Source organism: Ciconia boyciana, chromosome 17 (genome assembly GCF_034638445.1).
Source record: "Ciconia boyciana chromosome 17, ASM3463844v1, whole genome shotgun sequence".
NCBI lineage: Eukaryota > Metazoa > Chordata > Aves > Ciconiiformes > Ciconiidae > Ciconia > Ciconia boyciana.
In genome coordinates, this window is record NC_132950.1 from 11,795,258 (window position 1) to 11,823,150 (window position 27,893).

Here is a 27,893-nt window from a genome sequence, read left to right on the forward strand (position 1 = left end):
GATCAAATCTTGCCAAAAAGTTTACTGGTGTAAAACCTCCAGTCACTTCACCCTATTGCTTGGTAAAGCAGAGAACAGCGCGAGTAAACAGTTAATACAGTGGTCGCTCAAAAGCTGAAATGGCTCCGAACGCTTGAAGAACAAGTACAAAAAGGCTTCCTTTTACCTAGATACTTTGGATTTTTATGGATAAAATAGAAACAGCTTGCAGAACACCCAGGCAAATTATTAGCAGAAATATAGTTGTGCACATCCACTAATTTCTTCCTCTGAAGCAGCAGCTGCAGAATGCACTCCGTATTATTAATATAAACTTTAAAAATTAATTTAATGTTGCGCGGGTACCAGATTCCTTTTAACTCAAGGTGACTAAGTGTTTTACAGGTTCTCTTCTGGGCCCTGAGTACAAGGGAAGCTCACCGTCCTGTCTAAAACCATGCATTTTGATAAGCCAACTTTTTAGTGAGAAGTAGGAGGGTGGCCTCAGAGGTGAATTTATTATTTATTTTTTTTTTACTAGTATTGAATGTTTAGATTTACAGAAGGAAGCTGCTAGATCCTGAAGCTAGCTTTCCATGACATCTCTGCAAAATGGCAAAGAGTTTGTAGTTTTGAGTTTGCTTGCGGAGGAAATATATTTGTGGATGTTGCACAGAGCACTTGTTTGCATATATTATACCAATAAACTTCAAAATCTTTACGTTACCACTAAAAATTGAAGTCATAAGTTATGCAAATGCAATTCTAGGCTGCTGTGCATACAGTGGACATTGGAAAAGGTATTTACAATTTTTTCTTACCATTTATATAAGCTGTATGATTGTGTATGCCTAAGAATAGCATTTCAATTATGCAAAGATTTTTTTTAAGGCTTGTTGCATTATGCCATGTTAAAATTAACAGCATTATAAACTATACCCACTCTTACCATATTGTTTGGAGAAATTGAGATAAAGATTTCCTATAGAAATCTGTAAAATCCTACAAGCTGAGCTATATTATACCTTACAATATAGGGATAGCCTGATCTGAGGAGTAGAAAACTGAACATTTTAAAATTGTGAAAAGATATTCTGGCAGCATAGCTTAAAAAAGCTTAAGATAGGAAGCCTAAATTAACATTAACCTTTATTACAGGAGAAGAGGTTAATTGAAGGTAAAAAAAGAACACAACTTAACACGACTTTTTAAATAGGAACACTTAAATGGAATCATAGCTTAAGCTAAAATAGCCTACAGAAATTTCACTGGGTACTCTTTATGTAGGCAATCTTACATGCTATGTTTTGATGCATTAACATAGCATAAAGTATAGCTATGGAGAAGTTAACCGATTCAAATTATAAAAACCAACTATTTTATTGAATATGCTCGCTTTGCAATAAATTTGAGTCAGCACCAACGACAGCTCTGCAGTCCTCCAATGTAGTGCAGATCAGGTGGTTGCAGAGCCCAGCTAGCAGCAATACGATGCAGCTGAAGAGGCAAGCACAATCCACAGACGGCAACTGTAGCTACTCTCTAGAACGAGACGACCTCTAAGCTTAAATCTTTCACAGAAATGATGTGCTGATATTGCAGAAGAGATTACGGTAAGTTTGTGTTTTTTGTTTTTAATCACAAAAACCTACTACAAAATTAGAAACAGAAATAAGAACGAAATTATTAGTTGATGACAGATGCTTGCACCAGAAATTTGCTGCAGTGTCAGAGATTTCTTACTAACATTAATTCAGCTTTCAAACATGTGTTACCAGCTTTGAGAATGTAATTAACACTATAATAAGGAAAAATAATAACGTGCATGTTAGCATGAACATGGAATTTGGGTTTCCAACTGAATTCCTAACAATTTAAGATGTATTTTAACCAATTCTACTTAAGCAAATAGCATGCATGTATGGGGGGGACTGCTACATTGCTGCAGAGATTTGTAAAGCAGATCCAGTTGACAGCCATTTTTTCATCCTGTATAAAAGAACACATTATCCCAAACATAATATAGGCTTGAAATCACTAAAAACAAGAAGCAGACATTGTATAACATTTGGAAGAGACTTGCATTTTCGGAAGAAAGCCCTCATTTGAGCTTGAGGGGGAAAGGGAGATGAAAAAACAAGTCTCATTCTGCCAGACAACATGACAGTCTATGAAGGGATGCTTTGTAAAGTCTCTCTTGAACAATTCTAAAAAGGACCATGCCACAAAGGGGTTTATTGATATTTTTACTTAATTTCTCCTGCAAGTGGTCATTGCAAAGACAACCCTTACAAAGAAATAAAATATATTACAGGGATTTAAAGGATGTCATTTTGGTATATTTATTTCCAGGGAACAATGGAATACCAGATATTGAATACATCTACCTGTCTGCTGGTCCTTCTGTTTTTCATACCCACTGGTTTGGGTGTCTGTCCTTCTAACTGTACATGCTCAGGAAATGACAGGAATGTGGACTGTTCAGGCAGAAACTTAACTATACTGCCACATGGACTTCAAGACAACATTACATATTTAAATCTGTCCTTTAACCAGTTCGTAGATCTCGATCATCAGCTAACGAGATTCACCAATTTGAGGACCCTTGATATTTCAAATAATTGGCTCAAGAATGTTCCTGCTCATCTGCCCAAGTCCTTATGGGAATTATATGCCATAAACAACAACATTAAAGTTCTTCAGAAACTTGATACAGCTTACCAGTGGAATCTTAAAGTGCTCGATGTTTCCAGGAACATGGTGGAAAGAGCTGTTCTGATCAACAACACACTGAGCAGTCTCAAGTTTCTCAATCTCAGTTGCAACAAACTTTGGACAGTTCCAACCAATATGCCCTACAACATAGAGACGGTGGATCTATCCAACAACTTCTTGTCCCAGATACTTCCAGGAACACTGGTGAGACTACAACACCTTACAAGCCTCTACCTGCACAACAACAAGTTCACGTACATTCCTGACAAAGCTTTTGACCAGCTCTTTCAGCTGCAAGTAGTAACACTATACAACAACCCGTGGTCCTGCGGCGATAAACAAAACATCCCGTATTTGCTTAAATGGGTGCAGGGAACAGCTGCCAGTGTTATAGGGGCTCCCTGTGCCAATCAATCCGTGCTTTGGCTGAATGCCACATCAACTTCAGCGGCTCCCGCAGTTATAGACCCCAGCCTCATGATTAAAGGAATGAAGGCAGCAGACAAAGCTACTTCTCCAGTGGCAACTGAACCAACCAAAATGACAAAAATGCATAAACAATTTAAAGCTAAGGAAGTTTCTACCTTGGCGACCTTAAGCCAAACTGTGCTGTTTACGAGCACAGACCGACCCCTACTCCTCTACCCAGAAGATCTGACAACTAGGAAGGTTAGCTCTCAAGAAGCAGCAGCCACACACACAATCCACATCCAAGATTCAACGGAGGTGAACTCGAGCCTGACTCGTTCAACAGGATCTTCCACTACTCCCATGACTTTAAGTATCACCAGTGGAATGCCAACAAACTACTCCAAAATGCCTCAGAGCACAACTGCTACCTTAAGGAAAGAGGAATCCACTACAAATATTTTGAATACTCACGTGCCCTCCAAAGCAAGTATCTGTGAGATGTATTTGTTTTATGTTGTAATGCTTAATGCACTGGCAATGTTTATTGGCTAAGGGCTTGTATCTTGTGAAAATCACCGAGTGTATTCCTGTGATACATAGCCGGAGTTAAGACATCCAGGTCAAATAATGAATCAAAATACAAGAAACTCAAAGTTCTGACTCTGATCTAAAGAAAATAACAGTTCTTAATTAAAGAAGTGCACACTAATGTCTTGATACTAAGCTGCTACTTATTTTAATATGTCTTAATTGAGTAAAACTAACCTATGATTTTGTTTTTAAAAATGTGCTTATTTTGTATTTAGATTTTTAATTTTACTTGCACAGAATAAAACATCAGAATTTTAAGTACTGATTTTATGTATGATTTTGTCATGAAACAACTGGAAAAAAATAGAAGGCCTGTATCATATCTGCATTGTCTTGCTTGACTTGCCAGTGAGCAATTCTTGTAATATAGCAGCACAGATTCTTTGTAAGTTATGACGACATGCAAAAGGGAGGGAAAAAATAAAGGAACTAAACGTAGCTGTTTCACTAATCAGACGTTATTCCTGAGAAAAATTGCTAGCATGTATATCTATGTTTGCTTCATATGTATTAGGATATTTTAAATATGAAGAACAACAGTTTCCAGTTTAGGAATTAAATATGACAATGCCATGATGTCTGCTAAGAGGGTGTAAACTGAGAAGGCAACACGGTCCAACTTCAGCATGGGAAAAGTGGTAAGGGCTGATATCTCTTTTTGCTATGTCTTGACTTAGAGACTGCAGGCAAGTTATTTCTCACTCTGCATATTTAAATAAATAAATAAATAAAAGGATAAAAGTAGAGGAAAACACAAGATGTTCAATGCCATGACACTCTCCAACGACAAGGAGTTTTCTACACAAATTAATGAAATGGAACTCCTTAACTTTATTTCAAGTGACATCCAAAAATCTGAAATGTTAATATATTATGCTTAAAAGGATATCACAAATCAGCCTGTATCAAACTACTAGTTTCTGATCAGTAAAATGAAATATCAGCCAATTTCTAACGCGAGCTATGTAACAAATCAATTAAGCAATTGGTTGTCAAGTTCTCATTGAAACAATCCTTGAATCCTGTGACTTAAAAAATAATTCAGTCCATGGCATTGAACATGCCCAAATCCTTGCTTTATAAGGATGAGCATGAACGCTATTCTCCTTGACATCTGCACCATCAGCGAGTAGAAATAGTTGCACGCATGGTTCTGTCCACTCTAGGAAAATAATTATGTGGCAAAGGCACTTGATATACTACAGATGAAGTTTTGCAAACAGCATGAAATGAAAACTGAAGAACAAGTTCATTGAAAAAGTATTATTCACGTAATATTACAAATCTTTATACAATGTTTTCCATTCATTTCAGGCCATTTAATTTCCAGTTATTGTAGCATGAAGGTGCTGCAAAACCCAGAAAACCTCACTACTGAGACTGGAGTCCTCTACCTATTTCTCCTAGGTGTCAATGAGGGCTGTAGACCATTTACAACCACTGGTATAAGAGAAATCACAACTTTCCAATTGTGAGCAGTATTTCTATAACCAGAAATGTGTTTTAATTTCTAACAGTAAATGTTACACAATGAATTTGTACAGTTATTTCATTGGCATTTAAGTAAAAATAAAGTTACGTTTGTATTGAACTGAATTAGTGACAGAGCTTCTTTTCAAATAAGCATAGTAATATCAATGAATAGATAACATTTTATTATACAGACCCATTTCAAGCAGACATTTGGCTCAATCTTCATGTCTTATGGGGGAGAATTACGGTTAAATCAAATTATATTGTTTTGATACTGATGTATCCCTAATATTGCTTATGAATAAGCTGATGAGATAATAGAAACATAGGGTCTACCCTTCCCCATACCCTTTAGAACTTGCAAACACCTGAGGCATATCTCTATCCACTAGAAAAAGGTAGCTCTTTCTCCCTCTCAAAAAAAGACTCTCCATGTTTAATACGACAGAAAACTTTAAAAAAACCCAAACCCCAAACCAAAGACTGACATTTCATACACATTTTAGGTAGACAAGAATTAGTTATCCAAGTCAAAGTTTAGACAACCTAGACCATAAGCAGTATGTATATGGTACCTCCAATGGCCAGCAGATGTGCTTCATTATACAAAGTGGCTACCAGCAGTCTGAAAGAGTTGCCCACTCACACAAGTTCCATGTATTTTCCCCAGGTTAAATAATCTGGCATGAACTGATAAATTCCACTAACTAGGATCAGTATTAAAAAAGTGTCACTACCTGCTGCTCTCTTTGGACAGTCGATGTATTTGCCAAGTACTGACTGATGCTAAAACAGTATCAACCTACTTACCATGTTCAGAACTAGGTATTTCCTAGAATTATCTCATTCGTATGGTTTTGTCCCACACAGTTTAAAGCAGCTTAGCTTGCAAGGTAGGACAGAGATTGCAAAATGAGGTGCTATGACTGAACTGCCTTGAGTTGAGGAAATCACATGAAATACTACACGTCTTTGCTGAACAATTCAATACAGGATGCCAAATTCTGTTGCATGCAAAAACCCTACAAGGAATCAACTTTAAATGCTCTGAGAACGTTTCACCCGTAATGAGACTATTCAGTGAACAGCGACTCTGAAAAATACTGTCTTCCAGAAGTTGGTCAGGGCAAATTGCAAGTCCCCATACTGAATGACTTGCTACCCAGCCTTAAGCTTGCTGATAAAAGCCTGGAAGTGGAAATGGGGTTGTGGGGTTTTCCAAATACATGGACAGGATTGGGAAGCTAAGAAACAAAAAAATCACGGATAGGTATGAAAGTGCGATGGCACTCCCAAGTTCTAGGGCTACGCTCTCTGTCCAAACCTTGCCGGTGGTAGGTACAAGCAAGAGGGCTTCTTAGACTGCTTTCAATAAAGCAGACTGAAATTTAGGTTTCCTTGTATTTTTCTGGAATACAAATGAGTTGATAATGGAGCAGTGAGTAGGCAGGCAAATGTGGGAGTCGTGCACTTGTTGCTTGGCAACAGTGCAGTCAAATTGAAATAAAACTGATAGGCATGGATGCGAAGGCGACAGCATGTCTGTGTTGTTTTAAACACGCTGGTCATTCAGTCCATGATAAATATAAAATAATCTCTTCTCAGAGAAATTATTTTCTCCAAAATAACAATTTAGCGTTTCAGGACAATATTCAAAACACCCAAAAAAGGTCTAGCACACCTTGTAGTAGAAACATGCTTGCTTTTGAAAGGTTAAAATTGCTGTAGGGATATCTGCAGTCTGAAGCAATAACTCAGAGGTTTGTATTCCTATTAATTAGTTTGGGATCAGCTTTAAAACTTAATGGCAGTACTTCAGGATCAATATTTATTGATTTATTGATCATTTTAGTAACAGTGTAGAGATTAAAAACAGAAGAGCACTGGCTTCAGAAGTCAGGTTGTTGCCCAGGAAACAAAATGTGAAGAAAAATGACAGAAGGAATTAAATTTCACAGCACAAGAAGGATATAAACTGATCCAGATATATCAGTAAAATGACTCAACAATGCCCTAGCAACAAGATCTCAAACTACCAAAAAAACCCAAAACACCAAAATCCAAACCAAAAAAACTCCCCAGCCTGCTGCAAGCCCTCAAACATCCTGGCAGCACCGATCTAAACAGTCTTTCCACATTTCACACCTTAAAAAAAGACAGCTGGCTCAGAACCACAAGACAAACACCCCACAGAAGCACCACTTAGCCACATCCCTATCAGCAGAAAAGATGTCAGAGCACCATTCCAGAGCAAAGCCCCCCCCGGCAGGTTTGAAAAGGCAGCCTCACAGGAAAAACTGAAGAATTACGTAGCTGCTGAAGAGAAAGCAAGCAATAAAAAGGGAGGTAAAGGCAAGCAATATTCCAGCTAGTAGCAAGGCTTATGTCAAAGTATAACAATATTTTCATTAAGTATCCTGTACCTGGATAAAATGTACAGAAATCTGCTCCTTATCCCCCCTTTATGCAACGCAGGAACGCATATCTGACTTGTACCACCATCACTATGGTTTAGCAGTGATTTTTCGTCTTCCTTTGAGGAACTGAGGTGTGTGTTTGTTCAAAAATCCCTGGGACACAGTTTATAAAGCTATTTTATTGAAGACAACTTTTCAGATTGTTAAACTGTCAGGTAACTCAGTCAATGATTAAAACTTCAGAATGTCTGCAGAGTTCAGTATCACAAAACTAGGGAAATCGTCTCTGTTCTTGTCAGACTGAAGAACAGTAGATCTGCAAGAGATCAGGGGCCATTCTGGAGCTCCTTCGTATTTAGTCTCTTTTCACCCAAGAGCCCAATTCCACAGCAGAGGGCTTGCTGGCTGTTGAAGCCACCAGCTGGGTGGGACGACCAGATCAGAAAGCAGCATTGGACAAACACCAAACCTGCACAAACGCTTCCCTCCAAACGTCTCTCAGATGGCCGGTTACGAAAGAGGATTCACTTCCACTATTGTCTGATGTTCAAGCTCTATTTTTAGTCCTCCACTCCCTTCTGCTGAACTCAACAATCCTTAAGCATCAGTTACTAAATAAAAGGTCACAGCTATCCATACTACTTTGCCAAGTAAAACAACTTAAAATGCAGAGCTACACACAGAATATGTATTTTAAAGTTTCATAAGGATGTAAATGGAATTACATACATAGTAGTGAGATACACAAAACTAAAGAGTTCCCATTCTAGGAATTTTATACTGTCTGAACAGCTACTAGTTAATACAAGAACATTCAGAAAGATGAAGATGACCTAACTTATTTTGGGCATTTTGGGTTTCTAAAGTTGTGTTATCTCAGTGTGTGATCAGCTACTAGTAAGCGGATAATTTAAAAGTACTTTGCAGTGCTTTCTATTTAATGTTCTCCTTTTTCAATTTTTACATCTGTTGTCTCAACAGGCAAATTCTCTTTTGGACATGTTTCACAGCCAAATTTCAATATACATCCGTAACAGAACAACACTGTGATTACTATAGTAACACTCAGTAGCTACTGACACGATAAACAAGTGGCATCCTGCTTTATTATTTATGTACTAGCTTTATTAGGGCCCATTACTGGCTTGTCCAGGCTTGGAAAGGTTTACTCTCGAACATCTGTGTACAAACAGTCACCCACTGAGCTGGCACCTTTTTCCAAGGCGTATCGCATACCCAAATCACAATCAGTATTTGATGATGCTAATGATCATATACTTCTTCAGATAAGGAAGCAAGCAGAAAAAGTTGAATCATTTGCAAGTAAAGGGCATGAAGATATCGGTCATAAAATCTCATAGTTCTCATCAATAGCCCTTATGCATAACTATGAAAAGCAGATTCACCTGCACTTGATTAGATATTGTGCAGAATTCAGCCCCATAATGAACAGTTATTATCACTATTCTTTTAGCTTACAGTATGCTTCGCTCACGACAAGTGGTAAGTAGTAGCTATACTTAAAAGTGAATGATACTGTAGCCCATTTCAATGTCAGAGTAGATATTTTTGTAAACATCTCACCAGCTTCATTCTTGGATTCTTGGATGTGTACAATCAAGTTCCAAGGAGTGGTTAATCAGTTCCCCAGCCTCTCTGCAGATATCAGTGTTCGTGTGAGAATTATATATTTCTCTAGCTATATGTAGTCCCAAGAAATATTTATAGGTATCTCACACAGATATTGTATGTTAACTTTACCTCATCCTCAGTAAACAATAATTTTGAACAACTACTTAAGGCTGAAGCTCTCTGCTGCCTCCTTTTCATGTACTCTGCTGCACAGCATGAGACGCAAACCTCACAGTGCTGAAGGGACAGGATCATTATGTATCAATAATACCTCTCCAAATGCCTGTAAAAACATGCACCGATAATTACTCTCCTACTACTCACCAACATTCTAACAGCACACTTAAAATATGACTGCACCTTGGATCAGCTAACAGTAAAACGTCAAGGTTTCAAATACTGAAATAAGCACAAATAACTACTAGGCCATTTTCATTTCTGACAGATTTATATAAACAGTTTGCTGGCCTCAGCTCAAAATATTGAAGTAGTCTGTAGCATTTAAACAGTAACATATTTTTGCTGAGATCACTTCCACATGAACTCATTAGTAAGTCGTAATCACTATGCCTGTTAACTTCCTTACAGATAACAACACTGCTATTAGGTTAGCCAGCTGTGGATGATTTTATTTTTCGACTATTAAAGAAAAGGTAGGTAAGTGATCTATGCCTAGCAAGCATGTGTTGCACACTTTTGTATCAGTTTATTTCCAGAAATTCTTTCTTTACAGATGAAAAAACCATTTCTTGCTCCGGAAATGAAGAAAACACACTGCATGTCAAGTCTTCACAGAATACATAAGGATGCCTTGGATCACTGCCAGACAGAGTAAACTTTTTGAAGATGGGTTATCACTATTCTTGGCATTTGTATGCCTAATTTCTTGTCTGAACAGGATAGGATAACAACGTAGGCATTTTATTTTACTTGACATGAAATAAGACAGTATCTAATGGAAAAACTGGAGGAGAAAAACGTGGCAAGCAAACACAGAGAATTTTTAAAAGTGAATTCAAAAGACTTTCTCTTCTAACTTTGTGTACGGAAGGGGCTTAAACCTCTGAGATCTTGCTTTAAAAAAAAAAAAAGCTTCCCTTGGGGATACCCCTTTCTGTCAGTTAGCCCTGCAGGTTCATGAACTGCTCATGTTGGCTCTACTCCAAGCAGGAGCACACGTGCGTGCCTCTACGATCACACCGGGCCCCGCAGTCTTTAACTGCAACAAAATCCTCCTTACAGGAGCAGCGGGACCTTCGGTGGTGAATGCCTTTCGCCTACAGCACGAGTTCAGTTTAGCACAGATGCTCCAAATAATCCTTTCCCACAAGGCTTCCTAACGCTGTTGTGTAAGTGCCTTACAAAGAAAAACAATCCAGATCAGAGTGAAAAACACCAGTTTAGTTCTGAAGAGAACTAGTGAACATCCCTTTTCTCATTAAACTTCAATTAAGTCCTTCTGTTGAGCATGCAAAAGGTACCACACTTACTGAAGCAGACACTGAAATACCATCGTCCTACTCCAAATTAAGCTACCAAGCATTCAGAGTTCCCTTCAAATATCTACTTGTGTCCACTACACATCTCACCTGAAGAAAGGAAGAAGAAATCTCATTTGAACAAGCTCACTCATACTAAAATTAACCATATGAAGATACAACAGCACTTTTAATATTAATTTAATATATGAATATTTTGGTTGTTGTATATACAACATAACTCATGACAGATGTGGGGGGAACACCACCCCCCAGTGTTTGCCTTAGAAAAGGACAACGTGTCTTACAAAGTTGAAGTATTCCTGAAAGTTTATAGTCTACTTTTTTTTTTATCCTAAAGAGAAGGTATTTTGTCTCGTGATACAGACTTGCATGAGTCTCAGAGAAAGGTTCTGAAATTACTCTGATGGAATCCAGGGGAGGAAGGGAAATGCAGGTGGGAGTGGGGAGATAAAATGACTCCAGCTGATCCTTCTAATTTGCAACAGTCTGACAACTTACCGAGCTTACTTGATTACAACAGTGAATAAACACAACAACTGGGAGAAAAATTGAGTTTCCAAACATCCATTTTTATTCCTGAATTTTCATGATCAGTCTTTTCTCGTGACAGCAGTACAACTAGTTTAGAAAGGGTCTGAACATAATACATTATATATTCTTCAAAATTCTACGGACATTCAACTGCATAGTTATGTTGTCCAAAGCAGTCAACATGCTTTTTAAAAAACATTTATTTAAGCTGACACATGCTGTCCATAAGTACATATCCTTTTTTAAGCCTATGCAAAAATCAACTTTAGCAAAACTTATAATCCAAGGATATGTAATTGTAAGTGTTCACAATGAATTAGTCCCCTACACAATGCAACATGTAAGAGTGTGTCCTTAGTTAAACTTGTGAAACTTTGTGTGCAGATTTAGTTTCAAGAATCTCTAGGAAAAATTGAACTTATGAACAAATGGAAGACAGGCAAACTAATTTCAGTTTCGGCACTGTATACACTCAACTTTACTGTCAACTCTGTATCCCCTCTGAATCTTTAAGGCATCACTAATGTTTTTTCTACTGCCTAGGATAAATGCAATGCTCAAACTTAAGATTCAATAAATCTGTTCCGAGTACAGAATTACATGGAACATTCAGATATCCCAGTAAAGTCACTCTACAAGCCACGTGCTGCTCAACGTTTTCTGAAAAGCAGAAAACAGCATTAGATGCTAGATATGCAGACACATGTTTCACTGAAAATAAAATGATTTTGGTTTTGTTTCAACAATGATCACTAATATTCCAAAAGGAAAATTTCCAGCAGATATCCCTCTTCTCAACCCTGTTGTTGTAAAATGTGAAAGATACACACAATAACCTAATTTAATACTAGTAAATTACTGTTAGAAACTTACATGGCCATTTATACTGCAAACTGAAGTTTCATACAAGATTTTATAAAGGCCCACTTCAGCCAACACAACAGGCTTAAAGGTGACTCAAAGACCTTAAAGAGGGCAGAGAAGTGTGGTATGGCTTTTGAGGATGGAAAATTAGGACAGAAGATAAGTGGTACTACTCATCTTGTTTTCTTCCACTCCATCCAAAGAGTCAAGGGTGTTGAAAATGCAGAAAAGGGGTCAAGTTAAAGGAAGGCAATTTCCCAAGCAAAAGGAAAGGAAAGCTAAAGGCTGACTTAGATCAATGTTCTCTCATAGATTCTATTTCAGAGCTATAAATCATTGGAAAAAAGTTCAGATAATTTTTGTTTTCTTACCTACTTCTATGGAATGAGACTTTCTTTGTGTTTTTTAGCATTCCTTTGATTAGCAGGAGCTTACAAGTGTAGAACAGACAAAAAGCATGGGCACTTCACTCTCATTCACACCACAGTTATTTCCAAACGGTATCAGCCATATTACACTTTCTTTTTTCTTCCACCTTCGGACTGCCTTACACAGAAAGTCTTCCTAAGAGCTAGCAGCGAAGCAAGTGTTTGAGAACTTTCACAGCAACAAATTCAAGAGAATGTAAGCATTTACTCCCTGCATTACCAGCTTGAAAGCAAGTGTTTTGTGTTGGTTTTTTTAAAGCATAAAAACCCCTTTGGCATGCCTGTACAAAATTCCAGAAGAAGGAAACAGTTTTGAAATTTATTTTACCTTCCACATTGATACTGAACAGAAGTTTTGTTTGTTTGTTGCTCTGAAAATCAAAAACATAATAAAAGAAATGTGAACAGATATATTCATTTGTTGGATCTCTAACTGCATTCTGGCTAGGAAACCACATTTAAGTAGCAGAATTCAACTACCAACTGAGAGGTTATATTTGGAAAGGTTCTTCAAAGTTTGCTCATTATTTTAGCCTCCAACCTGAATTTGGAATAAGGTATGTTTATTATCCAGTGGTAAAACAATAAAATCTTCCAATCATTAAAACCGTCCCTTATTTGAAAATTTGGAAATTTTGAAAATTTCTGAGGGGAAATGAGAAAAGTCACACAGTATAATAGAGCACAGATTTTCTAGGAAAGTAAGTTTGTAACGCAATCTACAGAGCAAAAAGCAGTACTGAAAACAATGAAAAATGATGAAAATTAATAAAATTACTTGAAAAAATCTTACATGCCAGTTGGGTATGATTTTCATTAGAAATATGTAAATTCGAAGAATGCCTTGTTTGCAAATGTGTATTGACTATTTATTTAAATTGTTGAATACAAACAGAAGATACTGCTAAAGAAGTGGCTTCCGCTGCTTGTTTTCATGTTCTTACATGAACTGAAAGGGTCTGCAAAAGGTTCACCACTGATGACGCCTCCTCAGATCATGACAATACTTTTTGCCGGAAGCGGCACCATCAGTGAAACTGCCACCATTGGCACCATGAGCAGCAGTGCCCCTTCCAGCAAGGAGCACACCATGGACAGCAGCATTGGCACCACCATCAAAAGTTCTCTTTCCCAGTCTGACCCCAACAAGCAGCTCAAGCAAGAGCTCCCCAGGGACCACAACCATTCCTAACCATGCCACAGAAAAGCACATCAGCAGCAAGGGCACCACAAGCAAGCACCCCAGTGGTGCAGCAGCCACCCCACGGGCATCACAAACAAGCACCCCACAGCAACAGAAGCACCAGGAAGAGCCAAAGCAACAACATGAACTCTACCAGCACTGGTGCCACAGGCAGCTCCACCAGCATGAACTCGGCTACCACCTGCAGCACCAGCAAAAACCATATTGGCAACAGCAGCAGAAGCAAAACCAAGAGCCCCCCTGCCACAAAACGCATCAGCAATAATCCGACCATGAACACCCATACAGGATCTGCCAGCATCCAAAGTGCCACACTGACATCAGGACTCTCACTACCACGACGAGTGCTAGTGAGAACTTCACAGACCTCGGCAGCACCACCACGCACCCCGCCAGTGCCAAAACCAGCAGTCCCACTGCTGCCAGCCCACGCCTCACCAGCAACACCATTACCAAAAGCAAAGGCACCAACAATACAGCACAGAGAAAAGGTACAACAGTTCTAATCTTGTCTTTACAGTTCCGTCTTTGATTGCACTTGGTTGTGAGCACAATGATTTTCCTTTTCTTAAAAAGACTAAGAATGACTTTTAGTAATGAGCGTAATTACTACGGAACTGTTTTGAACATGCTGTCCTCCATGGATTTTATAGTGCAGTTACTTAATAACTAGATAGAAATATCGTTTCAGTTATAGTCTTACTTTAGCTGCAGCTTTATGACTGCAAAGATGAATTTAAATAAAACTACTAGGGTTTGGTTGTGTTTTTTTTTTTTTTTTAAAGAGAGAGAATTGTGACTTATTTGACCATAAACTGACTAATATTGATCTTGAGATATTCTTCCCAAATTTTCAATACTGCAGGATATGTTACTCGTCGTTATGCATCACTATCTTCTAGGGAAGACTTAAAACTTTCAAAAGTTTGCCTTACTGGAAAAACACAGTCTTTTGCAAAGTTCACCCGTCAACATCTGCTTTTGTTATTACTTTAGTGATATTTCCATAGATCTCAACCATTTCCAAAAACATGGTATTACTGTCACTTAGAACCTAATGGTGAAACTGAAGCAACATCGTGGTCTTGACTATGTGCGAAACTTCTAAATACTTGTATTACTCTTTTAAAATGGGATACAGGGACCGTTTTGAGAAATTTTATCCCATGTTTTAGCTTGTTACTCATTTTATACTTCAGAAAACGAAGATGCTAAAATCACTGATAAAGGGTTAACAGTAATGTGGTGTAGATGTAGTTTACTTGAGACAGTGAAAAATTAATAAAATGTATTTAAAATTTTAGGTATTTTTCCACAGATATTCACATACTCCTGGGTGGAAAAACTATGAAAATTCTGATTTAGGAAACAATTAAATTAAAAAATACTGTCACCAAAATTTGACAAATAAGCTATTTTCAGATTCTTGTTTGTTACAAAGTTGGTGTCCCTTTCTTATATACACTTGATACTTCTGATTTTACATGTTTATTTCAGACAGGGAAGGTGAAAGATTCCTTACCGCCGAGCGATGTAGTAGAAAACAGGATTGCCAGCTTTTGATGTCCCAGCTTGGTAGAAAATATTTAATGTTTTCAGTGCTTTGAACTCCTCTTTTTCATGTACCTGATGCCTAAAAACCAGTACATTGACATCAACTTTTCACAACTGCCTTACAAAAAAAAGAAAAAAAATAATCCCAAACCCTCTTTATTTGCATCTTTAAACAAAAGTATTGAGTTCACACAATCCTGAACCTTTGTTAAATCACAAACATTACTGTCGTCTCCGGTTCTCAGTTTAAGTTTTGAAATTAAAATCTACTCAGAAACCTAAAAGGTATATGTAGACCCAGCTTTTCAAACTCCCCTTCAAAACAAAAGCTGGAGTCTTAGTAACTACTTATATTGCCTGACATGCTAAAAGTCTAGAAACCCACACTGTGTGTCCCCCCACGATAATCGCATTACCTTGTCATAAATTCTTCAAATTTGGAACTAGTGAGATTTAAACTGGACCAGTGGGTATCTGCCACGGGTTTGTGCTCCGGAGGACCGAGATAGGCAAGAAGAGTAGCCATCTTGTCAAAAGGTCGTCTGCCAACAGCCTTGTGGTCCCTAGAAACAACATATTACTTAAAAGCAAAGTCCTTCTTTACTCAGCATTTCCTATTTTTTTGCCCACTACCCTTCCTTACCTTGAACAGGCTGGATTTTCTTTTTTAAAATTGGAAAAAAAAAAAAAAGTGTTCAACGAAGAAATAAGAAAAATGTTTGTTACACATAGAACAATTTTTACAAAAGATAAGACAACTATACATTTGCACAAAGGCTGGCAGTAAAGTGGGCAGCAAAGATGTTCGGCATGTTCCCAATAATGGCTTGTCAATAAGACAATAAGACAAAAGTTTCCAAATGTAAGATTTTTCAGCCATTATATTCTTCTCTGTAATAATAACAAAAACATCTGAAAGTATTTTCAAATATTCATTTTCCATCAGCAACTCCCTTCTTCATAATATTTCTGCGGTCTTACCTGTTGCTGGAAAGGTACTGGCCAATTTTCTCCTGATTGTTCCACAGCAACCGGTGCAAAGCAAGAACATTGCCGTCACTGATGAAAGACAGGCTGTGATTGACAGTGTCGCTAGCTGGGCAATCAGACGCAATATCAAGGAAAAACCTAGAGTTCGAAACAAGTAATAACCATAAGCGTGTGAGGGAAATCTGCCAAGTAGACTCAATGTAAATTAAAAGGCTACAAGAACATTCTCCGCTTACTCTTTACACGACACAGACTTTGTGCAAGTTTCCAAAGGGCCTACCTTCGTGCTGCATCAAAATTGCTTTTTACAAAATCATTAAAAGGCCGCATGTGTTCTTCTTTTGTAAACAGGACATGGTTGGCAATACTCTGAAGTATCTAAATAATAAAAAGATGGTAAAGACACATAAAGGTTTAATGTATTAGCTGTTACAGTAGTCAGCGTAACTTCACTGTCAGAAATATTCATTTTAACTTGTTGTGAAGCCTCAAGACAATAAAAGGCCAACAAGCCAACTAATTCAAAATATGTCCACTTTCAAAATATTTTCTTGCACATACTTTTAAATACTAGAAAACAAGTTCCCTTATTTATGAACTTTATTCGGGTTTAGACCAGGAAAATAAAGCATCTTTCAAAACCACCATTTATTAAATGTTAACTATTTCTTCTGGAAATTATACAGACATGTAAAAGCAATAGCATGTGCCTATTTAAAGAAAACTGTAATTTCTCAACATTTAAAATTGATAATACGCACAGACCACAGAATTTGTATGCCATTATCAAACCTTTTTTTAATTTTTACAGGAAATAATACCAATGAGATTAAAGATAGGAAAAATCACTTCTTTAGCACTAGTATGAACTTAATCAATATCTGGCTGCCATTATTCTCACTGTGCTGAAAGTAACATTGGTTTCTTTGTTTTCAAATAAGGATAGAAGTCCAAGTGAAGAGCCAGAAGGCATTCTGTTATCTTATACATCATTTTGGCAAAGTGTTTTTTTCCATACGGACTGTTCCCCACACTTACACTGCTGTGAGATAGAACATTAACGTCATGATGTATAAACATAGTAAGGAAACTGCACTTTAAATAAAACATGATGGTTGCTACAAAAACCTACAAGTTTACCTAAGTTTTCTCATACTAGTCAAAGAACAGAACTAAATAAGGTAGAACATACAATATGGCCAAATAAAAATATTTATTGATTCACCTTTGACATCAGTTTCAATCCCCTTTCAATTCTTGGTGGAGGCTTTTTATCTAAAATCCCTGCCTCGTAAGGGGAGACGATCGCAGGATTGATGAACCGAAGGAACATCGCGCTTCCAACCGCTCCAATGCTGTTCTGAGGAAATCGCTGACTAACAACCTACGAAGTTAAGAATTATAAAGAACATTTTTGCATTACAGAAAAGGGAAAGCAAGCTGAGAAAAGCCTTGTGTGGTAATCCAACTTTAAGCATTCTTTCCATACCGATCAAGCTCAGTACATTTGCGTAGGACTCTCTTGCCTTGACAGGTCTTGCATTGCGGGACAATCAGGAACTCGAGGGAAGCGAGTAAGGGGCGCGGGGCTATCAGACACTAGCTAGCTTTCCTTCAGCTTTCGTAACACTTTCTTGCTAGGGTGAAATTGCTACAAGAGCTATTGGACAAAGACAAGAAGGTGTATTTCAGAGTTACTGACCACTTCATTCCAGGACCCTGCCACTGACAGTGAAGCAGACAAATGCCATATGTTCATACTCAGGTGTGCACAGTCTTCCCATCAAATACAGGTAATTCTTTTTCAATGAGTGGGTCTTTTATTTGTGTATTTATAATTTCACTATTGATCACGAGAGCCTCTCCAGCAATAAGACTTATGCTGTAAAGTTTCAGAAGTAATTTTAAATTTGTGGGAAGGAGGTATTTGTAGAAATACTCTTCAGAACCATCACATCTCAAGAGATGTGCCAAAGGAGGAAAGACAGAATGAGCCAGAGCTGAGTGGCCAGTGTACTTCCCTGCCTGTACATACACTGTCCAAAATCACTTTGCAGGAATTTGCTAGAAGAACTACAGATTTTAAATATTGTTCTTGCCTATCTAGAAAAAAAAAATTTCTGAAAACGTTCTAAGAAAAAAGAAATCTCCTTTTCAGGAAATCAACTACGTATTACTAAGAGGATAGTCTGTTCTCTAGGTATCTTTCATTTAACTCGGAAAAGTTACAGATAAAGCTCTCTGACAAAAACAAAGTTCTTAAATATGCTACATGAGGTTCTATAAAGATTCAATATCTGTATGTATATTTTCTTACGAGTAACAACGGTTAATCAAAACAAGTCAGATTCTACCTTTTCACGGAATAAAATTAGCAAGCTTTGTATTTTAAGTTATATTGTTTAAAATAAATAAAAACCAAACAAACCCCATTTTACTAAAATACTTCAAAACATAACTAGTGCAATCTCAAATCATGCTTCTTAAAACAGATAAAGCCATTAGTACATACATAATGTATCAAGAATCACTTTGCTTCAGTACCAGCTTCATTCAGTTTCCTTGTGATGGAATTACTGATAGCATTTTTTTGTAAAATACTAGTTTGCACACAGATTTGCATTTAAACATGATTACTATTCTGCTCAGTTACAGCAAAAAATAAGGGAATATTTAATAAAAGCCTCAATTTTCATTCTGCCTCTGTTTTATTCATACTTTATATTTTGAGGTCACTGTCAAAGAAAAGGGTAAATCTTAACTTTTAATGACACCACTCTCTCACAATATACATATCTAAACTCTTTAACACAGCAAGTTACTTAAAATGGGAAATCTGCTTTTCTCGGTAAATCAATACAAGTGCTAAATTTTATTGCTTAGTCACAAGGCAAACAAAAGAAAATACATCAGAAACAAGTCATATAAGCCTCTTTTCTTTTCAGTAACCCATATATATTAATTGTTCTTCCCCCAGGATGCAAGCTGAAGTCAAGTTATCAACCAAAGTGTTAAAACAACTAAACAGACTCAGATTTTCCCCAAAACCAAAGAAAACATTTTTCTTCTGCATTTTTTTTAATTTGAAGATGGTGGCAAGGGTAGAAGAATCAGAGTATTAAATACTAAGCAGTAATGTTAAAATGTCTTTTGTTTACTCAAATAGGCACACAGAGAATATTTTAAATATAACTTAATTCCAGTGTTAATTGAAATGAAAGCTATTTTGTGCCAGAATTAGTAGAATGATTTTACAGTGAGGTCAAATAGACTGAAGTGAAGATGTTTTGAACAAACAGCAAAAGATTTCTGTTGTGCTTTGAAAGAAATGGCTAATAAAAAGGTCTCCAAACTTACTGATTTTTTGTTTTCCTTTTTTTCTTTTACGGTAGCTTTATTCAGTAGAGAGTGGCAAGTTGCCTACAGAACAGAGATGAGCACAAACAAGTCACAGCACCAACTACATACAGCAACAAAAAACCAATGTTGACTTGTACATAAATTACACAGTAAAATGTAACAAACATAACCAACAGAAAATGAAATATATAAACTAAAGACTGATGATGGAGTTTTTATTCCACAGTTTTATTACATCTTATTTACAAAGCACTAAATACAAAACAAGCAAATGTTGCGTTTCAATCATTTCTACTATTTCTGGCTAGATTAAAAGTCAAACCGCATTAATGTGCTCATGATATACAATATTGGGCATTAAATGGTATATTCAGCTTTCAAATGTATTTCACCATCCCCAAATAATTTTAATAGTAAAGTGGTATACCTTTGAAATACATATTACTTTTAAAATAAATTTAGAGTTTTAAATCTTCCCAATGTTTCTCTGTGTGTCCTTCAATTTAGTTAGATCTGTGAATCATCATGGTTATTACTACTTTAATAGCTAAACACTGCCATAAAACACTCTGTGGAAAGAGGAAGAAAAAAGCCAGCGGGTCTACATTAATTTGTTATAGATTTCCAAATCAAGGGATCGGACTTGATTGTGCTTATTTCTGCATTGCATTTAAATGCAAAGGGACCCACCAAGAGCCATCGCATTCGCTCATACTGCCCATCAGGATTAGAGCAAAGCTACAGAACATCGGCCTTGTGCGCTGCTCCCCTGCAGAGAGGGCAATTTTGGTCTTGGAGCTCAATCCTACATCCTTCACATTAGCTGTGACAGTAAATTAGCATCACTGAGAAGCCCAACAGCAAGCAACACCTGGAGCTGTATCCATAGAAAGCTAGCAATATTTAGCAGTTTGAGAGCAAGCATGCACCAACTGTTCAATCTTTAGAGTATCACACAAACTGGAACTGGAAGAGAATTTCTACAACTTAAGAATATGACAGAGTAAAAAGCAAAAAAGAATGTGACAGTCAGTAAAAGCTATTCTGCTAACCAAGCTAAATTTAAATAGTTCAAATTTGTGCAAGACCTATTAATATTTAACCAATGGTGCCTCTGCCAAATTTCTGGCTTTGTGTCATTTCTACAGAGTTAGCTTCTGAAGCAGTCATATTCATACTCTATGCATCAGGCTGCTGCATTTAAAGAAAGTAAAATTTCCATCTCTCTCTATTAAGAAAAATCACATATGTTTGGGTGGTTTTTATGAAATAGCCAGCACAAATTCTTTGTATGAGTTACTTTGATCAGGCTTGTTCGTGACCACATAACACTCCTGAACATACATTACCTGAAAAGGAGCAAGGGTGAACCTGTCACGATAACTCATTATGGGATGTTTCCAGATGAAAACACTTATCAGGGCTCTGTTCTGGTAACAGAAACGCCAGCCAGCGTAGACCCCAATATCCAACTAAATACACCGTTTCCATAATGTTGCTACATTGATTAAAACTGTCTACAAATCATTTACAGAACACACCTGATGAGTATTTTTTGCACACAGATTTACTTTAAAACTCTAAGCATAAAAAGACACTGCAAAATTCAGTCTCATTTACTATTACACTATTGCTTGGGATGAAACACATTCACCTTATAAAAAATGAAGTTACCTTATAAAAATCACCTATTGGGTTCTTACGATAAAAACAGATTAATACCAAAAAAAATTCAGATTTTAATTGTTTTTCTTTCAGATAAAGGCCAAACTCTTCAAAACTCTCTGGAATTTGGAAGTACAGAATTAATTATTACACTATTTGTGATGAGCACACATTTGTACACAAATATATGTGTGACTAGAAACAGTGAAAATAGTAAACGTTGAAGCTGAGTATCAGTTAATACCACTTGTGTATTTGCCAGTAAATCGTCTCCTTCAGGAACAAATTACCCTTGTTACCAAAAAAAAAAAAAAAGTAAAGGCGAGAATAAAGCCAATAGATTTGATATGCTTCCATAGAAGAATCTCTGGCACTGCCCACTGGTGAGTACGTTTTAGTAATTCCATTTCATGTAGGAATTAAAAATGGTTTGCACAGAAATAATTTCTAGCAACACATCACTGAAATGGAAATAAATCTGATCCATCCTAGTAACAGCATATAAAAGCAATTCTAGGAAAAGATGTGGGACAATGTAACATCAAGTAACAGAAGCAACAACCAAGGCTGCGTGTGACATTTTCAGTAACACCCAAGTGTACTCCCAGCCAGCGCCTGTGAGGCTGGCCATTTGAACTTGACGGAAACCAACTTGCCGCCCTCATTTCCCAATTCAAAACAAACAAACATAAAACCAAACCCCAAACCACTCCCCACCAACCTCAATACAACCACTGTCGGAAAGAGAAACCGATGACTTCAGAAGCCATTTATACAAGTTGTTACAGCAGAAGCAAAGGCACATCATTTGCACACCTAACTCATTCCAACAGCTCACAATAACAACCCAAGATCCACAACAGCCGCACCGTACAACTCACTGTTTCTCACTTCCAAGTTCTGTTTTTTGTAGTTGCATTTATTAATACAGCATTCACTGTAAAAATATGGCTAGACTACTCTGCGTAGAATTTTTTATTACTCATAATTAGTTCGCACAGCTCAGAAAATCTATTTTCCTTGCTTTACTTTAGACCTGAGATACAGACTCCATGGTTGAAAGGCCAAAAATAGCTCGTCCAGACCACTTAACTGAGACCACAGCTCAAATATTCTGCCATGCACAGCTCTTCTGTGACAGTCCTCCAACAGGACTGGAATTTGTATTTCCTATGAGCCCTGAGGGCAGCAGGAGTATCCCCCACTGGCATTTTTAGCAGTAGCTAAATCCACCAAAAACACACAAAGAGCAAGAGAGAGACCTACAAGCACACTGGGCTCAGCAGCCTGCTGCTGAGCTGCTATAGAGAGCAGCAGGAACGGGACAGCGCAGAGGAGTCGGGGCGGAAGCTGGGGAATGCAGGTACGGGAGGCGGCCGGGAGGGTGCCACTATAGAACTTACTCTACAGAGGACAGTGCACCACTCAGGAAGGTGTCTTCTCTTTAAGCATCATTTCTAAACGATACCAGAAACAAGCAAGAAGAGGCTGGTCCTAGCTTGATTTCTTTCCAAGGTTTGTGTGACAGCACTAAAGTTTTAGCCACAAATAGAAGTCAGTCTCTGTAATTTGCCTCATTAAAAGAACTCTATAAATACATTTATCTGTCTCTTCCAGGTTCTCTTCCTCCTATTTACCTGCTGAATTTCTCAATACTCTGTTTGCAAAATGTTTGGTCAGCCACTTAATCGAAGTACAGCAGCCCTTTGCATACAATAACATCCTCCACGCCTCTGACAGGGAACAGTACCTCGTCAGAATGTGTTGCCTGTGGCAGGTGGAAGATACTTTACTTCGTAGACCAAAATGTATTCCTGTTGTCATTCTGCCTCTCAAATACAAGAACCTATCATCCTCAAAAGTACAGAGCATCTGCAGCATCCCAGTTACAAGGCTAAAGTTATCTACCAAATCATATGCCAGTGGACCTCTTCCCCAGTACAAGTTAATGCCTTTCCTTACAGTTGTCCACAGCAACCTAGAGACTCCTGCTTTCAGGATGCGATTACGAGTCATGACACCGAGTGTGATCAGAATAAAGCCTGAACGATGCAGTGTCTTGACGTCAACTGCAAATGATCTTCTTTAGGGAAGCATCTATAACCACAAACAATTCTCTACCAAACACAGCCAACAGCATTCGATACGTCTATTTCCTTCCATTATACTCAGCTTCAATCCACAGTTTCTAAAATTTAGGATTTGTAACTACTGTGGTCCCACTGAAGACCATACAGGTTTTTTCTTATGAGCATCTTACACCCTTTTTAACCTGCTTCTCTATCAAAGACAAAACGTATAAGATTGTGCCCAGCTGTAATGGACGACTAAATAATATTCCTGGAGCAATGACCTGAATAATACATTTCATAGACAATTTTTGGAAAAATTTACTTCAGAGAAAAATGCTCTTGAAGAAATTGCCTCTATTTTTATGCAGAGAACTATCTAGAGTCAGTAACTGCACAAGTAGCTATTTTATTCCCTACGTTAAGGTTTATCAAAGGCGTGATCCATAAGACTTTTAGATAATTAATTAACTTTATACAGGATCAATTAGAAATAAAAAGTAAACAAGTACACTGTTTCTATATTCAAAACACAGTTTTGCATTCTCTCAACCCAGCAGTGATTTTTTTTTTTTTATTTTTCCCTTTTGCTGCCTTCCCTATAGACGGCCCATATGATAAACTGATACAAGCAAGTGTAACCATTACCTCCCTAGTTAATCTTTAGTCTCCCATAGAGATGCTAAAGCAGAGATTATTGCTGCCTTATTAGGTGTGAGTTCTTAGCTGTGATTCAACTCCTTAAAAAAATAATGTTTAGTCTCCTCTTGATTGCCAACCCAAGTCTTAAAACACCATTCAGTCCTTACATTTAGATTCCTGTTATTTAACAAATGCCTGCAAACAGTCTTTAAGAAATGCCCACTGCGCACCCACTACTGGACCAAGCTCCAACCTGCTAGAATTATAAAAACAAAGCCCAAGGCTGAGGGGCAGGCAACCATTGCAGGCATACCTGGTATAAACAATGGCACACACTGCGAAGTTGTGGTGGGAACTCCGAAGAAGAGTTAATGATTGCATGAAAAAATTTTTCTGTCATTTGCAAGAGACTCCGCTGGTTCTCTTCAAGGCTTTCTGTAGGCTCCAGCCTGAAACAGACCCATAAATGTATGACCGGCAATCAAGTAAATGATACTAGCTGTACTTGTATGTTTCGTAGTAACCTTATTTGCCAGGGTAAATAGAAATCTTACAGAAATATTTATGATCTTTTACACAAAAGTTTCCATCGATATTTTAAACCATGTAAGTTACAAATATAAGGTCATTTAAAACTCAGTAATAAACAGACGGCTATAAGTGGGATTCTCTCACACCATTCCATACAAAGACATGCACACATAATTCCAACTGATAATTGCATTATCAGTTTGACTCTTTCTCTGAAAGGAATTTTTGAGGTAGACACAGATATTTGAGAGTTAAACTGTTAAAAAGAAGGCCTATCTTGTGGTAAGCTACTTAAAAGATGAATACTTAAAGTTTTTCTGAGAGTTAGAGGTAATTCAAAGGACTGAACAACAGTTACTAAATCCAAGTCTTGAAGTGATATAAGAGAAATTAAAGCGAAAAAATTACACACAACATGCACACATTCCATCTTGCTTCTGTAATTAATTCAATGACCTAAAGCAGATGCTTTCTGGTACTACTGGAAATACCCACGTTAGTGGCCTACATAAAAGTATGAAGTAGCAAGTAGAAGAGGTCCTGCAAGAGCTCTCTATCTTCCTTACTCTCTCAGGGCTTAGAGGACATGCAGCAAAACTCATCTCGCTGTGCTGGACAGCTCTGTACAATTCTCCCTGGGTATAAGGATTGCAGATGTAAGTAATGTGTCTGGTAAAGTGAGGAGTGGAAAAGTATGAAAGTATGAGAAAAACATTTGCAACAAGGAAAAAGGAATTCTGTTATATTTACAATGACTGGGAATCATGTTTACAAATAAATACATTTGCTCCCCCCCGTGAATCTCAAACCTTGTTGGATCCACCTCAAAGCTAACATGCTGCCATTCAGAGGATGTGATCACAGTCCTTAATAAAGGTTCCAAAAGCTTCTGCAAATACGTAGCACCATATACCTGTGTAGAAAGAAAATCAGAATAGGTGGCCAGATTAACATGGCACTTCACAGGAACACTCCAAAATTCTCCAAGTGTTAAAAGAGCCTGAAAACATTTGATTTGTTTTGGCATAAGCCAGATTTCTGTAAAATTGGTGCTTCTATATTACAGTCTCACTTCTGAAACATATCTGTGATCAATTTCTGCAAGTATTTTAATTAATTTCCAATTTAGAGAAAACTACAGGCCACTTTAATAACCGCAATAATCAGATGGGATTCTTTCTTAGAGCACAGTGACTCAAACACCCCATCTCTGTTTGTACAGTATTACACAACTTTTTAAACTGAAATGGAAACATAAACAAGACCTCCGAGTTTGTCTCTCCATCTTTAAATTGCCTGTTACAAAATGACTATCAGCAACAGTCTTCAAGCTGGTACTAGCCCCAGAATCACTCATATAACTAAGCTAGTCAGAAGTTTAAAGAGCCCTACTACAACTGAGGATTACTTAGGAAAGGACTTCAAGATAACTAAAACTTTTACAAATATTTAGCTGTTTGTATCAAGTAAGTTATGTTTTCTAAATAACTAGTAATCTCTGTTGAAATCTACAAATCTTGCAAATGTTTTTGTTACTGCAACCAGTATTCTTCTTTACAATGCAGAATATACAGACTAGGCAAAATGAAACATTTATTGCCATGGAAACTTTCAAGAGGAGTAACTGTAAGCTTAAGCCTAACTGGTTGAGTCATGAAGTCCGGGCAAAAAGTTAGTTCGAGGAGGATTTGTATTTTTTAGTTGGCCTGAGCATAAGAGACCTACAACCATTAGTTCATCAAATGTTAAAACATTAAAAGCGAAACTCCTTAAACTTAACAGAAGTGAGAGCTGAGACTAACTTAAGCTGAGATCCAAAGGCAACTCAGTACTATTTTCATCTAATCCAGTTACTCAAGTGCCTAACACCATAGACTAGTAGTTTTGTATTTTTATATTACTAAATTTTTCCTGTTATTGAAGTGATCTGTAGCAGAGAGAAAGATTAGGTAATATACCTTAAAACAGAAAGTCATTATTTTACTGGCTAAGCTGTTTCCTCGGAAGAGTGTCTGCATGGAATCTGCTAGTTCAACTTCCTTTGAAAACATATTCCAGAGTAGCTGGTAGAGCAAGTGCCGGGAATCAAAGAGTGTGACCAGGACACGAGCTAGCTCATCCTTAAAAGAAGCAACGAAATGTTAATCTGACTAGCAGTGAGTCAAAGCAAGTACGATAAAAAGAATTACAAAAAAACCACCAACCAGTTCGTAGTAACGCTTTAAATTTGCTATGGAGTCTTGCATGTAAATATCAAATTAAGCATACACAATCTCTCTTTACATCTTTCTTATGCTATTGCTTGTCTAAAAATCTGCCTCATGATATCCAGTCATACAAACTCATAATGCTTAGTCCGGATAGATAAGCAGTTATTCTGCTGTATTACAAAGCCCAATTCATCTTGCTAAAATCTAGAGGAGCAAATACAGTTCTGTTTGTGTGCATTACAGCACACACCATCTGTAATAAATAACCAGCCCAAACAGATACATTTATTACAATAACTGTATATAAAATGAATCCTAGATCTTAACTAAAAATTTACCATAAAAATGCAGTTTATAATCAAGATCTCTGACAACTAGATTCAGTACGCTTTTCAAGAATATACTAGGAAAGGCTAGCTATGATGAACGGTAGGTCTAATCTCTCTTTAGCAGACTGTCGTTACACCCTTAATGTTTGCATTAATTTTTATTTCAAATCTTAGTATTTTCAAAAACATAGGAAATAAAATGCATGAATCGACTTACCCACTGAGAACAAGGCACCACATTGGCTAAAGCCATAGCAATAGGAAGCTCCCCCTGATCACCCATCATTGTAACCAACTCCACCAATCTCTCAAACCGATCTGCTAGCACTGTTTCTGCTAACGTATCAAATTCTGTTCCCTGCTGCAGAATTTTGGTGAGGACTTCCATAAACGTAGCTCTTGTTTGGAGGTCTTTATGATAGCCCAAGCCTGATTAAAAAAACCCAGAACTACTGAGGAAGATGTAAAAATAAATGAAATACCAATGTCTTCATTATGTATTCATTTATGCACAGTTATCTCTAACTACTTTACCTATTGAATGCATAAGACCGCTGTCCACATTTGCATTGAGTAAATTTGACATAGCAAGAACAGTGCAGTGCCGTAGCGAAGCTAGCCTTCGAGACATTCCACGTTTCCTGCCACCTGTTTGTGCACTTTCATCTTCAACTTCGCTACAGTCATTCAGAAGGTTCATAAACAGTGTGAAATATCTAAAGAAAAAGAAAAAGATTTGGATAAGTAAAACAGATTCTGCAAAGGCAACTATCTGAAAAGATTTGCATACAGTAGC

At 37.3% G+C, this 27,893-nt stretch overlaps 2 protein-coding genes across 10 annotated transcripts in view; one reads left to right on the top strand and one right to left on the bottom strand.

Annotated features, from left to right (window-relative positions):
• Nucleotides 1–27,893, bottom strand: part of NF1 (neurofibromin 1) — a 106,793-nt gene that overhangs the window by 40,118 nt on the left and 38,782 nt on the right. For 8 of the 9 annotated variants that reach the window (XR_012045490.1, XR_012045489.1, XR_012045487.1 and 5 more), the window contains exons 26-36: nt 27,632–27,813; nt 27,315–27,526; nt 26,517–26,678; nt 25,368–25,471; nt 24,341–24,476; nt 19,649–19,711; nt 17,517–17,675; nt 16,572–16,669; nt 16,283–16,429; nt 15,718–15,864; nt 15,270–15,380 (exon numbers count right to left, since the gene is read on the bottom strand). Coding sequence is in view for 5 of the 9 variants with exons in the window: in XM_072882035.1 (XP_072738136.1) it covers nt 15,270–15,380; nt 15,718–15,864; nt 16,283–16,429; nt 16,572–16,669; nt 17,517–17,675; nt 19,649–19,711; nt 24,341–24,476; nt 25,368–25,471; nt 26,517–26,678; nt 27,315–27,526; nt 27,632–27,813 (1,521 nt within the window). In the remaining 4 variants the exon portion in view is untranslated. The remainder of the gene's footprint in view (nt 1–15,269; nt 15,381–15,717; nt 15,865–16,282; nt 16,430–16,571; nt 16,670–17,516; nt 17,676–19,648; nt 19,712–24,340; nt 24,477–25,367; nt 25,472–26,516; nt 26,679–27,314; nt 27,527–27,631; nt 27,814–27,893) is intronic. The other variant, XM_072882031.1, reaches the window with a different exon arrangement.
• OMG (oligodendrocyte myelin glycoprotein) lies at nt 717–3,657 on the top strand. The gene is made up of 2 exons (XM_072882273.1): nt 717–1,592; nt 2,332–3,657. The coding sequence occupies exon 2, from the start codon at nt 2,338–2,340 to the stop codon at nt 3,655–3,657; it is 1,320 nt and encodes a 439-aa protein (XP_072738374.1). The 5' UTR covers nt 717–1,592; nt 2,332–2,337.